The 18,209-nt window shown below is 37.3% G+C and overlaps 1 protein-coding gene across 10 annotated transcripts in view; it reads left to right on the top strand.

Annotated features, from left to right (window-relative positions):
- The window catches only part of CCSER2 (coiled-coil serine rich protein 2), a 189,985-nt gene that overhangs the window by 111,660 nt on the left and 60,116 nt on the right, over window positions 1-18,209 (top strand). For all 10 annotated transcript variants that reach the window (XM_038008977.2, XM_007962729.3, XM_007962734.3 and 7 more), the window contains one exon: window positions 10,379-10,574. In XM_038008977.2, coding sequence (XP_037864905.1) covers window positions 10,379-10,574 — 196 coding nt within the window. The remainder of the gene's footprint in view (window positions 1-10,378; window positions 10,575-18,209) is intronic.

The following is an 18,209-nucleotide window of genomic DNA, read 5'->3' as shown; positions in this document are numbered from 1 at the left end:
GCCTTCACTTCCTGATTGTTCAGTTTCAAAGTCAGCCAAAGGTGGAAGATTAGGGAATTCTGTGGTATTTCTTTGCCATGTACGTCTACAGCCTATACATGTATATGTTCTTCTCTATTCCCAGGACTATATTGGAGCATTTCAAAGCCTCTTGTGGACATTACTTTCCTCAGGTTTTCCTTTTATGATTTTTGGTCAGCTTCTTGTTTGTCCCAATTGATATTGCCATTTCAGACAGCTGAGATTTTAAGCAATGCACTACGGATAAGGGAATTAATGAACAAGCTTTGAGTCAGCTTAAACCAACTCCTGAGAATGGGCTTTTTCTAGGGAGCTGCCAGAGAGATCAGATCATAGCAGTTCTTTGGAAGTGGTGCTTTTTGGAGAGTTCTAAACCCATTTTGTCCCCCAATCTGTAGTGATTGCTGGATTTCACAGCTGACATGCTTGTTGGAATGCTTTTGGTTCTCAAGCTACCACAAAGGTAAGGAGATGGGCGTGGCTATTGGATAAATTAAAATGCCACACAGCTTGCTGTTTCTCTGAGATTCAGCAGTTTTTAAATTTTTTTATTTTTTTATTTAAGTTCTAGGGTACATGTGCATAACGTGCAGGTTTGTTACATATGTATACTTGTGCCATGTTGGTGTGCTGCACCCATCAACTTGTCAGCACCCATCAACTCATCATTTACATCAGGTATAACTCCCAATGCAATCCCTCCCCGCCTCCCCCCTCCCCGTGATAGGCCCCAATGTGTGATGTTCTCCTTCCCGAGTCCAAGTGATCTCATTGTTCAGTTCCCACCTATGAGTGAGAACATGCGGTGTTTGGTTTTCTGTTCTTGTGATAGTTTGCTGAGAATGATGGTTTCCAGCTGCATCCATGTCCCTACAAAGGAAACAAACTCATCCTTTTTTATGGCTGCATAGTATTCCATGGTGTGTATCTGCCACATTTTCTTAATACAGTCTGTCACTGATGGACATTTGGGTTGATTCCACGTCTTTGCTGTTGTGAATAGTGCCGCAATAAACATACGTGTGCATGTGTCTTTATAGCAGCATGATTTATAATCCTTTGGGTATATACCCAGTAATGGGATGGCTGGGTCATATGGTACTTCTAGTTCTAGATCCTTGAGGAATCGCCATACTGTTTTCCATAATGGTTGAACTAGTTTACAACCCCACCAACAGTGTAAAAGTGTTCCTGTTTCTCCACATCCTCTCCAGCACCTGTTGTTTCTTGACTTTTTAATGATTGCCATTCTAACTGGTGTGAGATGGTCTCTCATTGTGGTTTTGATTTGCATTTCTTTGATGGCCAGTGATGATGAGCATTTTTTCATGTGTCTGTTGGCTGTATGAATGTCCTCTTTTGAGAAATGTCTATTCATATCCTTTGCCCACTTTTCGATGGGGTTGTTTTTTTCTTGTAAATTTGTTTGAGTTCTTTGTAGGTTCTGGATATTAGCCCTTTGTCTGATGAGTAGATTGCAAAAGTTTTCTCCTATTCTGTAGGTTGCCTGTTCATTCTGATGGTAGTTTCTTTTGCTGTACAGAAGCTCTTTAGTTTAATTAGATTCCATTTGTCAATTTTGGCTTTTGTTGCCATTGCTTTTGGTGTTTTAGACATGAAGTCCTTGCCCGTGCCTATGTCCTGAATGGTATTACCTAGGTTTTCTTCTAGGGTTTTTATGGTATTAGGTCTAACATTTAAGTCTCTAGTCCATCTTGAATTAATTTTCGTATAAGGAGTAAGGAAAGGATACAGTTTCAGCTTTCTACTTATGGCTAGCCAATTATCCCAGCACCATTTATTAAATAGGGAATCATTTCCCCAATTCTTGTTTTTCTCAGGTTTATCAAAGATCAGATGGCTATAGATGTGTGGTATTATTTCTGAGGACTCTGTTCTGTTCCATTGGTCTATATCTCTGTTTTGGTACCAGTACCATGCTGTTTTGGTTACTGTAGCCTTGTAGTATAGTTTGAAGTCAGGTAGCGTGATGTCTCCAGCTTTGTTCTTTTGACTTAGGATTGTCTTGGAGATATGGGCTCTTTTTTGGTTCCATATGAACTTTAAAGCAGTTTTTTCCAATTCTGTGAAGAAACTCATTGGTAGCTTGATGGGGATGGCATTGAATCTATAACCTTGGGCAGGATGGCCATTTTCACGATATTGATTCTTCCTATCCATGAGCATGGTATGTTCTTCCATTTGTTTGTGTCCTCTTTTATTTCACTGAGCAGTGGTTTGTAGTTCTCCTTGAAGAGGTCCTTTACATCCCTTGTAAGTTGGATTCCTAGGTATTTTATTCTCTTTGAAGCAATTGTGAATGGAAGTTCATTCATGATTTGGCTCTCTGTTTGTCTGTTACTGGTGTATAAGAATGCTTGTGATTTTTGCACATTAATTGTGTATCCTGAGACTTTGCTGAAGTTGCTTATCAGCTTGAGGAGATTTTGGGCTGAGATGATTCGGTTTTCCAAATATACAATCATGTCATCTGCAAAGAGGGACAATTTGACTTCTTCTTTTCCTAACTGAAAACCCTTGATTTCTTTCTCTTGCCTGATTGCCCTAGCCAGAACTTCCAACACTATGTTGAATAGGAGTGGTGAGAGAGGGCATCCCTGTCTTGTGCCAGTTTTCAAAGGGAATTTTTCCAGTTTTTGCCCATTCAGTATGATATTGGCTGTGGGTTTGTCATAAATAGCTCTTATTATTTTGAGGTACGTTCCATCAATACCGAATTTATTGAGCGTTTTTAGTATGAAGGGCTGTTGAATTTTGTCAAAGGCCTTTTCTGCATCTATTGAGATAATCATGTGGTTTTTGTCTTTGGTTCTGTTTATATGCTGGATTACGTTTATTGATTTGCATATGTTGAACCAGCCTTGCATCCCAGGGATGAAGCCCACTTGATCATGGTGGATAAGCTTTTTGATGTGCTGCTGGATCCAGTTTGCCAGTATTTTATTGAGGATTTTTGCATCGATGTTCATCAGGGATATTGGTCTAAAATTCTCTTTTTTTGTTGTGTCTCTGCCAGGCTTTGGTATCAGGATGATGTTGGCCTCATAAAATGAGTTAGGGAAGATTCCCTCTTTTTCTATTGATTGGAATAGTTTCAGAAGGAATGGTACCAGCTCCTCCTTGTACCTCTGGTAGAATTCAGCTGTGAATCCATCTGGTCCTGGACTTTTTTTGGTTGGTAGGCTATTAATTATTGCCTCAATTTCAGAGCCTGCTATTGGTCTATTCAGGGATTCAACTTCTTCCTGGTGTAGTCTTGGGAGAGTGTAAGTGTTCAGGAAATTATCCATTTCTTCTAGATTTTCTAGTTTATTTGTGTAGAGGTGTTTATAGTATTCTCTGATGGTAGTTTGTATTTCTGTGGGGTCGGTGGTGATATCTGCTTTATCATTTTTTATTGCGTCTGTTTGATTCTTCTCTCTTCTTTATTAGTCTTGCTAGCGGTCTATCAATTTTGTTGATCTTTTCAGAAAACCAACTCCTGGATTCATTGATTTTTTTTGGAGGGTTTTTTGTGTCTCTATCTCCTTCAGTTCTGCTCTGATCTTAGTTATTTCTTGCCTTCTGCTAGCTTTTGAATGTGTTTGCTCTTGCTTCTCTAGTTCTTTTAATTGTGATGTTAGGGTGTTAATTTTAGATCATCCCAGCTTTCTCTTGTGGGCATTTAGTGCTATAAATTTTCCTCTACACACTGCTTTAAATGTGTCCCAGAGATTCTGGTATGTTGTATCTTTGTTCTCATTGGTTTCAAAGAACATCTTTATTTCTGGCTTCATTTCGTTGTGTACCCAGTAGTCATTCAGGAGCAGGTTCTTCAGTTTTCATGTAGTCGAGTGGTTTTGATTGAGTTTCTTAGTACTGTGTTCTAGTTTGATTGCACTGTGGTCTGAGAGACAGTTTGTTATAATTTCTGTTCTTGTACATTTGCTGAGGAGTGCTTTACTTCCAATTATGTGGTCAATTTTGGAATAAGTGTGATGTGGTGCTGAGAAAAATGTATATTCTGTTGATTTGGGGTGGAGAGTTCTGTAGATGTCTATTAGGTCTGCTTGCTGCAGAGATGAGTTCAATTCCTGGATATCCTTGTTAACTTTCTGTCTCGTTGATGTGTCTAATGTTGACAGTGGAGTGTTGAAGTCTCCTATTATTATTGTATGGGTGTCTAAGTCTCTTTGTAGGTCTCTAAGGACTTGCTTTATGAATCTGGGTGCTCCTGTATTGGGTGCATATATATTTAGGATAGTTAACTCTTCCTGTTGAATTGATCCCTTTATCATTATGTAATGGCCTTCTTTGTCTCTTTTGATCTTTGATGGTTTAAAGTCTGTTTTATCAGAGACTAGGATTGCAACCCCTGCTTTTTTTTGTTCTTCATTTGCTTGGTAGATCTTCCTCCATCCCTTTATTTTGAACCTGTGTATGTCTCTGCATGTGAGATAGGTCTCCTGAATACAGCAGACTGATGGGTCTTGACTCTTTATCCAGTTTGCCAGTCTGTGTCTTTTAATTGGAGCATTTAGTCCATTTACATTTAAGGTTAATATTGTTATGTGTGAACTTGATCCTGCCATTATGATATTAACTGGTCATTTTGCTCGTTAGTTGATGCACAGTTTCTTCCTAGCCTCGATGGTCTTTACAATTTGGCATGTTTTTGCAATGGCTGGTACTGGTTGTTCCTTTCCATGTTTAGTGCTTCCTTCAGGGTCTCTTTTAAGGAAGGCCTGGTGGTGACAAAATCTCTAAGCATTTGCTTGTCTGTAAAGCATTTTATTTCTCCTTCACTTATGAAACTTAGTTCGGCTGGATATGAAATTCTGGGTTTAAAATTCTTTTCTTTAAGAATGTTGAATATTGGCCCCCACTCTCTTCTGGCTTGGAGAGTTTCTGCCGAGAGATCTGCTGTTAGTCTGATGGGCTTCCCTTTGTGGGTAACCCGACCTTTCTCTCTGGCTGCCCTTAACGGTTTTTCCTTCACTTCAACTTTGGTGAATCTGACAATTATGTCTTGGAGTTGCTCTTCTCGAGGAGTATCTTTGTGGCGTTCTCTGTATTTCCTGGATTGGAATGTTGGCCTGCCCTACCAGGTTGGGGAAGTTCTCCTGGATGATACCCTGAAGAGTGTTTTCCAGCTTGGTTCCATTTCCCCCTGGCTTTCAGGCACCCCATTCAGACGTAGATTTGGTCTTTTTACATAATCCCATACTTCTTGCAGTCTTTGTTCATTTCTTTTTCTTCTTTTTTCTTTAGATTTCTCTTCTCGCTTCATTTCATTCATTTGATCCTCAATCGCTGATACTCTTTCTTCCAGTTGATCGAGTCGGTTACTGAAGCTTGTGCATTTGTCACGTATTTCTCGTGTCATGGTTTTCATCTCTGTCCGTTCATTTATGGCCTTCTCTGCATTAATTATTCTGGTTATCAATTCTTCCACTCTTTTTTCAAGATTTTTAGTTTCTTTGCACTGGATACATAAATCCTCCTTTAGCTCTGAGAAGTTTGATGGACTGAAGCCTTCTTCTCTCATCTCGTCAAAGTCATTCTCCGTCCAGCTTTGATCTGTTGCTGGCGATGAGCTGCATTCCTTTGGAGGGGGAGATGCAGTCTTAATTTTTGAATTTCCAACTTTTCTGCTCTGCTTTTTCCCCATCTTTGTGGTTTTATCTGCCTCTGGTCTTTGATGATAGTGACTTACTGATGGGGTTTTGGTGTGGGTGTCCTTCCTGTTTGTTAGTTTTCCTTCTAACAGTCAGCACCCTCAGCTGTAGTTCTGTTGGAGATTGCTTGAGGTCCACTCCAGACCCTATTTGCCTGGGTGTCATTAGCAGAGGCTGCAGAAGATAGAATACTGCTGAACAGCAAGTGTACCTGTCTGATATTTGCTTTGGAAGCTTCCTCTCAGGGGTGTACTCCACCGTGTGAGGTGTGGGGTGTCCGTCTGCCCCTAGTGGAGGATGTCTCCCAGTCAGGCTACTCAGGGGTCAGGAACCCACTTGAGCAGGCAGTCTGTCCCTTCTCAGATCTCAACCTCCGTGTTGGGAGATCTACTGCTCTCTTCAAAGCTGTCAGACAGAGTTGCTTGTGTCTGCAGAGGTTTCTGCTGCTTTTTGTTGTTGTTGTTGTTGTTGTTGTTGTTTAGCTGTGCCCTCTCCCCAGAGGAGGAGTCTACAGTGACTGGCCGGCCTCCTTGAGCTGCTGTGAGCTCCACCCAGTTCGATCTTCCCAGGCTTTGTTTACCTACTTAAGCCTCAGCAATGGCGGGCGCCCCTCCCCCATCCTCGCTGTTGCCTTGGGGTTAGATCGCAGACTGCTGTGCTAGCAATGAGGAAGGCTCCATGGGCATGGGACCCTCCTGGCCAGGTGTGTGATATAATCTCTTGGTGTGCCCATTTGCTTAAAGCGCAGTATTGGGGGTGGGAGTTATCCGATTTTCCAGGTGTTGTGTGTTTCTGTTCCCCTGGCTCGGAAAAGGGATTCCCTTCCGCCTCGCGCTTCCCAGGTGAGGCGATGCCTCGCCCTGCTTCAGCTCTCGCTGGTCGGGCTGCAACAGCTGACCAGCACCGATTGTCTGGCACTCCCCAGTGAGATGAACCCAGTACCTCAGTTGATAATGCAGAAATCACCTGTCTTCTGTGTTGCTTGCGCTGGGAGCTGGAGACTGGAGCTGTTCCTATTCAGCCATCTTGCTCTGCCCCCTCAGCAGTTTTTATTGATTAAATGCTCCTTAGTTGTCGTAAGCATTTGGCTGACTTCTAGAGTTCTGAAAAAGTTGATTTTGATAAATTTGCCAGTGTTCTTACTGCTTGAATGGAGGAATGGAGTTTTAGAAATCTCTGTCATTCTGGCAGTGTTTCTCTTCTTTTGTCATGGTTTATTTTTCTTTCATTCTTTTTTTTTAAACTAATAGATTTTATATTTTTAGAGTAGCTTTGAGTTTACAGAAAAATTGAGCAAAAATAGAGTTCTCATATGCTTTCTCACCTTCCGTTAGATACAGTTTCTCCTATGATTAACATCTTGCATGATTGTATTATAATTGATGAGTCAATATTGATATTTTATTATTTACTAAAATTCATAGTTTATATTAGGGTTCACTCTGTTTTGTATATTCTGTGGGCCTTGACAAATGTATAATGCCATACCATTTCAGTATCATACAGAATAGTTTCACTACCCTTCAGATTCTGTGTGCTCCACTTACTCATCCCTCCCTTCTTTTGCTGAACTTCTGGTAAATACTGATCTTTTTGCTGTTTCTACAGTTTTGCCTTTTCCAGAATGTCAGAGAGCTGTAATCAGATAGTAGTCTTTTCAGATTGATTTCTTTCACTTACCAAAATACATGTAAGGTTCCTCTACATATTTTTGTGGCTTGATATCTCATTAAAAAACAAAAACAAAAACAAAAAAACTGGCTAGGTGCAATGGCACATGCCTGCAGTCACGGCACTTTGAGAGGCCAAGGCTGGAGGATAGCCTGCGCTCAGGAGTTCAGAAAAAGCCTGGGCACATATTGAGTCCTTGTCTTGACAAAAAAATCAAAAAAATTAGCCGGGTATGGTGGGTGTGGTAGCATGTGTCTATAGTCCCATGTACTCGGGAGGCTGAGGTGGGGGGATCACTTGAACCCAGGAGGTTGAGGCTGCAGTGAGAGCTGGCTATTGTGGCTTTTCTAGATGTCAGTTCTTGGTGTCAGTGAACAAGACTACTTTACTCTTCCTTAAAACATTTTGAATTTTTTTAATTCCATGCATTTGGATCACATTTATGTTAATATATGTCCATATTCCATACCTGATTCTCATGGTGTAGCCTGCAGACCAGTCTCCTTCAGTATAATCCCATTCCAATCTCTCTCTCAGTTGGCAAAATAAGAAGTACCTTTTAATTTTATTATTAACTATTCAGATTATAATTCTAAAGCAGTGCTTTTGTCATGTGACAGCTACAGAATTTTAGAATCTTGGAGATACAAGCTTTAAAAAAATTTCTAGTGGTTAAAATACGTGGTCCTTACGCATTCAGTGCAAAAATACAAAAAAAAAAAAAAAAAAAAAAAAAAAAACCTAAAAAACCAAAAACTCAGATGCAAAGGAAAAGAGTACACAGTTCATTCCATCATGGAGTTTATAATTTGGGCTGAATTGCAAACAAAGTATACTGTAATAAATACTATAATGGGACACAGTACAGGTCTCTATAAAACCACCAATGGAAGTGCCAAGTCCTGCCTTAGGGGATTTAAGGAAGTGTTCTCTGAAGTAGTGTCAGCTAATTTAAGATGAAGAGGAATTATCTAGATCAAGTGCACACAGTGGAGGGCAGAATGGAGAGACTGGCAAAGACTGCTCAGAGGCTGTGGGTTTGGAGGTGAGATTGTAGCATGCTTTGGGAATCTCAGGTAATTAGATAGGAATTAAGAAGTCACTCTGAGGGAGGCAGGTGTGGTGAGGAAAGAAGTTAAAGAATAAATAGGATCCAGGCTGTCTGTGACATCATAAGATCAACAGTTTGAAAATTTCTAAAAATCTTTTTCTTGGGTTAAAAGAAAGTCGGGCCTGAAGTACTTAATGAGAAGTAGTTTCAGAGAAAAATAATCTTGTAAAACTCTACCTCATACTGAATATTTGAGAATTCAGAGATTTGGGAATATTTGTTAAAAGCTAGAAAATGTGGTAGAAACCATATTTCTATGTTTCCAATATGGTTGAAATTTAATGCATTGGAATTTTTGCACATTTAATGCATTATGAATTTAACTTTAATCTTCATTTTAAAATAGCCATTATATTGGAGATAATATTTTTTCAATGTCTTATATATTGAAATTTTGCTAGAAGTTCAAGACCAGCCCAAGCAACCCCTGTCTCTACTTACTGTGTGTGTGTGTATACATATATATATATTTGCGATACAGCAAGTGCGATTTCACATATATTAGAAGTTCTCGGCTGGGCACGGTGGCTCACACCTATAATCCCAGCACTTTGGCAGGCCAAAGCAGGTGGATCACCTGAGATCAGGAGTTCAAGACCAGCCTGGTCAACATGGTGAAACCCTGTCTCTACAAAAATACACAAATTAGCCAGGCATGATGGCAGGTGCCTGTAATCCCAGCTACTTGTGAGGTTGAGGCAGGAGAATTGCTTGAACTCTGGAGGCAGACGTTGCAATGAGCCAAGATCGTACCATTGCACTCCAGCCTGGGTGACTGAGCGAGACTCCATCTCAAAAAAAAAAAAAAAAAAAGGTTCTTGTTACAGTTTAAGAACCAACTGGAATTAAAGTAGCAATTTTATATTGCTGTAACTATGACTTCTGGTTAAAATACTTTGGTTAAAATATTTTGCTTTTTACTCCCATGAAACACATTACTTTTTTTTCCTTATTTGGCATGTATGTTATTGTATGAAACTGAAGGGAAATGTAAAAAATTTTAGAGTAGTTTTTTTTTTTTTTTTTTTTTTTTTTTGAGACAGAGTCTAGCTCTGTCGCCCAGGCTGGAGTGTAGTGGTGCGATCTCGGCTCACTGCAACCTGCGCCTCCTGGGTTCAAGGCATTCTCCTGCATTAGCCTCCCAAGTAACTAGGATTACAGGCGTGTGCCACCATGCTTGGCTAATTTTTTGTATTTTTAGTAGGGACGAGGTTTTACCGAGAGTAGGTTTTTTGTTTTTTTTTTTAGCTTAGCAAAGGCCTGCAACAGCTTTATCAATAGAGTAGGGTGGCTTTTGCTGAAAGCAGCAGTTTTCTTCATTGCACTGTAAGATTAGGAAATATGCTATATATATAAAACTTTTACAAAAGCTTAAATAACCTTTATTGGAAAACATGCTTTATTTGTAATATAAAAACAAAAAATTCATCTTAACTGCCTGTTGGGACTTTCAAGAAGTGGGAGTCCAAGGATGTATACAAATTGAGAGTTAATGTTGGTAGCATTGTTATGGGGCTAAAAAAGGTGTGCAATTTAAGAGATTAAACAAAGTTAAAAACTGATGAACAACAGTCATTGCAGAAAAGGAAGAATAAGTTTAATTTTTTCAGATAAAGTCTTTCCAGAGGATTTTGTTTCTATCCCAGTTCCTAAAGAAGGTTTATTCTTCCAGTATGTAAAATACACAAAGGATGGGGGATACAGAAGATAATTGTTTTAATAAACTAGAGCTGATTGCACCTTTTGTGGAAACATATCAGTGACTGAGGTGAGTGCAAGTCAGAGGCTTGGTGATAATGACAAGTGATTTGTAATAATCACTGCAATAATTTCATTATCCTTATTTCTTTCTGAAATTGTATTGTGTATCTTTTCCCTCCACCTTCTTCCCTTTCAGAGGCTCTCCCTATAGAGAATCTCCTTTGGGTCATTTTGAAAGCTATGGAGGAATGCCCTTTTTCCAGGCTCAGAAGATGTTTGTTGATGTACCAGAAAATACAGTGATACTGGATGAGATGACCCTTCGGCACATGGTTCAGGATTGCACTGCTGTAAAAACTCAGTTACTCAAACTGAAACGTCTCCTGCATCAGGTGAGTACATAATGAACATTTCCAGCTCTGATATTTTGAATTGCATAATGGATTGACTTTAGTTTTTTTAAAAAAATAGTTACTTGGGTTTCTAATGTTTTTTTAGGTTTCTGTAGAATAATGCTTGTAAATAGTATATAATAGAAAGTTTTGTGGAAAAAAACCTGTGGGATATTGCATGAGGGTCTCATTACACAGTCCCTGGTATTCACGAGTCGTATGATATTTGGTAAGGCAATCTCTGCTTCTGTTTCTTTATTTTCATAATAACTACATTGTAAGATTGTTGAGAGAATTAGAAATAGTAGTTGTAAATTGACTAATCCAATGCCTGAAACAGAGTAGTTATTCAGTATTTAGTGGCTGCTACTATGATTTGAACTAAGTGACAAATAAGAAACAACAATTTTTGCTTTACATAATGGTAGTCATATAATTCAGTTTTTGTTGGGATCTTCACGTTTAATCTTCTCCTTTTTTTTTTTTTTTTTTTTTTTTTTTTTTTTTTTTTTTTTTTTGAGGAAATATAGACTCATAGCAGTGTTGTCACTTGGTCACTTGTCCAAAGTTCACTTGTCCAAAGTCACAGGATAACTTAATGTCGGATCCTGGCATCTGATTCAGTAGCATTTAGTTTGTTTAAGCATTTAGCACTTACAGACAAAGTCAGATGCATAGCAGAAAATCAAGGAATAAAATACTAATTTTAAGTCATAGATACCTTTCATTTGGTTTAAAATCTGTATTTGTACTTTGTACAATAGCCAACTTTAGCTTAAAACTACAGTTAAGAAAGAACAGCCTGACTTCTCTCTGCTGCTCAGTTTGCTTTCTGTCTTAGAATTCCTGGTGGCCATCAAAACAAAACATGCGGTATATGGACATGAAAGGCTAGTTGAAGTGAAATTTGGCTCCTGTGTTAGAAATGATGGTTAATGTAAATATTCTATTAAAGTCAGGTAAATTGTTTTCTGTTACTCAGGGATTTTCTGTACTACTCCTCTCCATTCTTGTGGATATTTGACTACTGTTTTGAAAAGAAACTTTTCTGTACTAAAGAACAAAAGAGTAGAGAATCCTTTTTGGATATGGGATTGTTCAACTTCTCTTGAGGCAGAAATAAATTATATGATTGAATTATCCAGACATTGAGCTTACAGCCTAGTTTAACTGTAACTAGAAAATAGACATTGGTATATAGTGTTTTTCTGCTGGCTGGTCTGGGGAGATGATTTTTTGGTTAGGAGTTTTAGTGTCTAAGGGGAGAGGTGGTAGGGAATGGTGGGAAATAGGTAAAATATGTCAAATATCCACTGTGAGCCAGTCATTGTACTAGCTATACCACGCACCATCTTTTGTGTTTGGGTGTTTTGTCCTGAATCATGAAGCATGACTAAATATCAGCTAATAAGACCAGGCCACCTCTAATAATGAAAGAAGTAGCATAATTCAAGTAGTAGTAGGTGAATTGGTAACCAATGATTGGTACCATAAAAATAAAAAAGTGTTTTTTGAGGTTCTTTGTGTAAAGTTGTAAATGGTTCTTTTCTGTCATTATGGCCTCTGAAATCTTAGGTACTACACACGGATAAAATTAACCCCATTTTTTGTTATGTGATGACAACAAAATTATGAGAAGAAAATTGTAAAATCTTTTTAGGTCATCTTTAAAGTTTCCCAAATGCTAATAGAAGTTTAAAGATTACTGAGTTCAAAATTTCGTGTCATTGCCTCTTTAAATTTGTTTCTAATGTGACTGAATTTAAAAAATCAATATGATACGTATATATACTTTTCAAAAAAAATTCATACACTATTCAAAGGCTTAATGAAAAAACAGTATATCTGGCTACCTCCCCACCTCAGTCAAGCTGTTCTCATCTGAACAGGTTACTGTCCAAAGCTTCTCTAGAGCTGTCATGCAGGGACTTACTTTTTCCGTCATCTGGAACTGGATCCATTCTTTCTATAGCCATGTCTTCTGTCTTCCTAGTTTATTCTCTTACTTTGCTGGAATATATCTTTAATTTACTTCCTAAGAGAGGATTAATGAATGGCATACTGTTTTGGTTACTTCATTACTGAAAATCTCTTTAATCTGGTCTCATATATGATTGATATTAATAAGTTTCATTGGTGTGAAATAGTTTTGTTGCAATAGAAGAGAGTTTTCCCTTAGAAATTTGAGGGGATTGCTTTTCTAGGATCTTATTTAGCCATTGAATGGTCTACTACATTCTGATCCATTGTACGTTGTGTTTTACTTGTTTTTATCTCTGGGATATTTTTAATCTTTTATTTCTAGCATTCTGCAGTTTCACAGTGATGTCCTTAGATTTGAGTTTTGTTGTAGTTGGTTGGTTGTTTTCCACTTAATGTTTTGGCAGTTATTAGGCTCTTTGGAGATTAAGGTAGTATGAAATTTTCTTGTTATTTCTATGATTATTCTCTTTCCTTTATTTTCTCTGTTATCTTTCTGGAATCTTTATTAATCAGAAACTAGAATTTCTGAATTGAATCTCCTCACCTTTTTATTTTTTCTTATACATTTTTCTTTTTCTTTGGGTTTGGTTGTGTTTCCTGGTATATTTTCTCGACTTGATATTCCAGCTCTCTGTTTTATTTAACTCTTTATCTTGGCAATCATATTTTCAATTTCCAAGAACTTTCATGTATGCTGTTCCTTATTCATATCATTCAACTGTTTTTTCAGGAACTATGGTAAGTAGAGAGTTTCTGTTTGTTCTGCTTCATTTTGTTGAGAATTCTTTGATTCCCTGTATTCTTTCTCTTTTTAAATGGTCATTTTGTTCTTTATGCTTATTTTGATTTCTTTTTCTTTTGGAATATTTCTTCAAATTTATAATGATTCTTTGTTGTTTATTCAGGACTTTGTACATGGGCCAGGCTTGTCAACTGGCTGGTTTTACTTTATGCATTCTATGGATATCAGTGGACCCTCAGCATCTACTGAGTGAAGGGTTTTTCCTTCTGAGGTGGTTGTAATTTATCCAAAGAAGAAACCTGATTTTATGTTGGGAATAAAGTAGAAGACTGGGAAAATGTTCGTTTCTTACACAGACTTTGAATTCATTCCCACATTTTTAACCTTAAGGGGTCATAAATGTATGTTTTTCTAAAATGGGTGATAAAAGAATGAGAAGAAGATAAATTCGGAAGATTGGACATTCAGTAGGAAAAGTAGTGAGGTCTCTTTGGCTTCTCATTGTCCTAAAAAGATGGTGGGGGAAGGTGATGGTGCTACATTAAAAGAAATGTAAAGGACAAGTAGATACGGTGTGAAATTGTGAATTGTATGTTGATTTGGACAGATCAGCTATAAAGGACATTTTGGATTAGTTGGGAAAATTTGAATATGATCTGTTTATTAGATGAGATGGAAATTTACTAAAATGGAAAGGGGAGATTGTTGACTGAAAAAAGTAGGTTAATAGGCTATATGTACATTATGATCATTTATCTATCTATATTTACATCTGTATGTTTCTCCAGAGGGGTATGCTGTAAGGTGTTACTAGTGATGATTCCTGGATGGTGAGAATGTAATTTCTTTTTTGTGTGTTTTTAAAAAATCTATGTTTTCTCATTTCGAATTCTCCACACATTATTGTTTCTGGGGGGGAAAAAGGGTTTTTTATAAAGGTATGTGTCTTACCAGTGATCAGTTAATTAACTGAATATGTTAAAAATATAGGATGCTCATGCTACCTGACTCCAAACTATACTACAAGGCTATAGTAACCAAAACAGCGTGGTACTGGTACCAAAACAGATATATAAACCAATGGAACAGAACAGAAATAATGCCACACATTTACATTTACACATATTTACAACCATCTGATCTTTGACAAACCTAACAAAAACAAGAAATGAGGAAAGAATTCCCTATTTAATAAATGGAGTTGGGAAAACTGGCTAGCCATATGCAGAAAACTGAAACTGGACCCCTTCCTTACACCTTATACAAAAATTAACTCAAGATGGATTAAAGACTTAATTATAAGACCTAAAACCATAAAACTCTAGAAGAAAACCTAGGAAATACCATTCAGGACATAGATGTGGGCAAAGACTTCATGACTAAAACACCAAAAGCGATGGCAGCAAAAGCCAAAATTGACAAATGGGATCCAATTAAAGAGCTTCTGCACAAGAGAAACTACCATCAGAGTGAACAGGCAGCCTACAGAAGGGGAGAAAATTTTTGCAATCTATCCATCTGACAAAGGTCTACTATCCAGAATCTACAAGGAATTTAAACAGATTTACAATAAAAAAAAATCAAAAAATGTACAAAGGATATGAACAGACACTTCTCAAAAGAAGACAATTATGCAGCCAAAAAACATTTGGAAAAAACCTCATCATCACTGGTCATTAGAGAAATGCAAATTAAAACCACAATGAGATACCATCTCACGGCAGTTAAAATGGCGATCATTAAAAAGTCAGGAAACAGCAGATGCTGGAGAGGATGTGGAGAAATAGGAACTTGTACACTGTTTGTGGGAGTGTAAATTAGTTCAACCATTGTGGAAGACAGTGTGATGATTCCTCAAGGATCTAGAACCAGAAATACCATTTGACCCAGCAATCCCATTACTGGTTATATACCCAAAAGATTATTAATCATTTTGCTATAAAGACACATGCACACATGTTTATTGCAGCACTGTTCACAATAGCAAAGACTTGGAACCAATCCAAATGCCCATCAATGATAGACTGGATAAAGAAAATGTGGCACATATACACCATGGAATGCTATGCAGCCACAGAAAAGGATGAGTTCATGTCCTTTGCAGGGACATGGATGAAGCTGGAAACCATCATTCTTAGCAAGCTGATACAGGAACAGAAAACCAAACACTGCATGTTCTTACTCATAAGTGGGAGTTGAAAAATGAGAACACATGGACATAGGGAGGGGAACATCACACACCAGGGCCTGTCAGTGGTGGGGTGGGTAGGGGAGGATAGCGTTAGGAGAAATACCTAACATAGACGACAGGTCGATAGGTGTAGCAAACCACTATGGCACATGTATACCAATGTGACAAACCTGCACGTTCTGCACATGTATCCCAGAAGTTAAAGTATAATAATAATAATAATAATAATAATAATAATAATAGTAATGTAGGATGCTAGAGAAGAGGCCGAAGAGATAGATTTAGAGCAGGTTGTCAAGGACCTTGTGTGCCATAAAGGTAGCTGGGGCATTGTTCTGTTGGTAGTAGTAAGCCAGACAAGTGACTTGGCCAAATTGTTATTTTTTTAAAAAATTACTGTAAGGGATTTGTAGAAAGTGAATAGCAGAGGGAGTGACTTAAGTCATAATATTTAGGAGGCTGTTGGACACAACCAAATTTTAGGCTAAAGTCATTAAATTTATTTGGACATTCTTCTAGGTTCTCCGATATACATTATCTCTAGTCTGAAAAGCAGGTGATATTGGCTTCACCCTCATAATTGAAAGGGGTGAGGCTCAGAAAACTAATCAGTGATAAAACCAGTATTTTTTTTACCCTGATCTATATGACTCCAAGGCCTGTTGCACATAGTCGTGTTCTAGAAGGTACCTTGAGGGACAGCAGGGAGAAGAGAGTGTGAAAGTAACCTGCAACACTAATTCTACCATCATTCTGTGTCACCTTAGCCAAACCCAAGCAAAGGAATCTTTGTTTTATTAAATAGTACTGTTTAAGAGTTCACTTGAAAAAAGTTCTCACTGCACACAAAATTTTAAAAATTGTAAACCATTATATTTGGCCTTTGATCTATTTTTTATTTGTTACTTTTTTTTTATTTGTTACTCAAATTAAGGTTACTTTATAGTTTAAACATCTCTTTCGTGTACCTCGTACTACTCATCACAACATCATTATGGGATAAGAAGGACAATAGTAGTAATTCCATTTTAATGGTCAGAAAACTGAGACCGAAATTTGACTGTGTTTTGCAAGGTCACTCAGTTGCGTATTAATGTAGAGTGCATTTTAAACTCAGGGCTTTTGAATTATTTTAGCTTAATACCTCTGTATAGTTTATTGCCTGATTTAGAAGTTTTGAATAAGAATTTTGATCCTGACATGAAAAATGTGGGGACATGATGAAAAAGATAAATTTTTGTGGTATCTTGTCTCTTTAAGTCTCTATACTCTGTTTCAAAAACTTCTTATCAAAGCATAATATACATACAGAAAAGGGTATAATTAATAAGTATTTGTCTTAATGAATTTTCAGAAACTGAAAATACCTGTGTAGCCAGCATCTAGCAAGAAATGAAACATTACCAGAACAGAAGCCTCTGCCCATTCTCATGGTGGCCAATGGATTTCTGAAAATATAGATGAGTTTGTCTGTATTTGAACTTTGAAATGAAATGAAATAATATAGGATATACTTGTTTTATATCTGGCTTCTTTCGCTTAATATTATATTCATGAGTCATCCATTTTCTGCATCATTCTCATTGCTGTAGAGTATTCCATGGTGTTAATATAGCAGTTTATTTCATTTGTTTTATAATAGATATTTGGACAGTTTTCGTTTTTTGTTGTTTATTATGTACAGTGTTGGTGCTGTATTCTCTTATGTGTCTTTTGGTGAACATATGTATGCATTTTTATTGTATTTATAATACATTATATTATATACAATATAATTAAATACAATATAATGTGTTTTATTGTATTTCTATTTTATTGTATTTATTGTATATATAAGTGGAATTGCTGGGTTAGTTATAAGTTAGGTAAATATTCAGCTTTAGTAGATACTACAAAGATTTTCTAAAGTAGTTATACCCACCCACTCTTTCCCCATCTCATTTCTTTTCATTATTTTTTGTTTGCTCTTATCATATTCCGCATCTGTTTTGGCCTTGCAATAAGAAATGAAGAATTTAAGATGGAGTAATGGAAAGGCATGCTGATACTTCTTCCTAACATTTTATTTACATTGCAAAATATTTGATTCCTATGATTTATGTTATGCCTACTTCAGGATGCTTGTTTGGGGGATAAAAATAAAGGAGTATATAATAGTGTTTTATGAACTGTCACATGTGATATATAAATGTTTAGTTTCATTATTCCCTCCCCTCCAACATTGAGAATAAAACCAATAATTTTTCCCTCACATAATTCTCTGGTTCACTGTGTGTGGGTGCAGTGCAGGTAGTGGCAGTGGTAGGTGATGGAATATTAGAAGTGGCATCATCCTAAGTGGAGTTTACCAAGAGCTAAGAGGCTACTGAATGATTGCCACGTGGTAACAGAGAACCAAAGAAGAGCCAGAGCATGCATGTTTCCCTATCCCCATATTTTTCTCATCACTCCAAGAAAAAAGGAGTTTATGAAATATTCATAATAAGAATATATGCAACATAAGGGTTCAGTTTAACTTAGAATGTGAAGGAGCTTGTACTCTTGACCACCCAGATTAAGAAATAAGACATTAATAAGCTCCCTGTATGTTCCTTCCTGATTGCAGTACCTTTCCTTTCCAGAACCTAGAGTGTTCCCTCTCATTTTTACCATCTGTGTTTGTATTTCCATGAATATAAGGTTTGCCTCTTTTTGAACTTTATATAAATGGAATTATAAT

The sequence above is a fragment of the Chlorocebus sabaeus genome, chromosome 9, assembly GCF_047675955.1.
Source record: "Chlorocebus sabaeus isolate Y175 chromosome 9, mChlSab1.0.hap1, whole genome shotgun sequence".
In the NCBI taxonomy this organism is placed as follows: domain Eukaryota; kingdom Metazoa; phylum Chordata; class Mammalia; order Primates; family Cercopithecidae; genus Chlorocebus; species Chlorocebus sabaeus.
The sequence above is the reverse complement of the archived record's forward strand: the minus strand, read 5'-3'. Positions and strand labels throughout refer to the sequence as shown.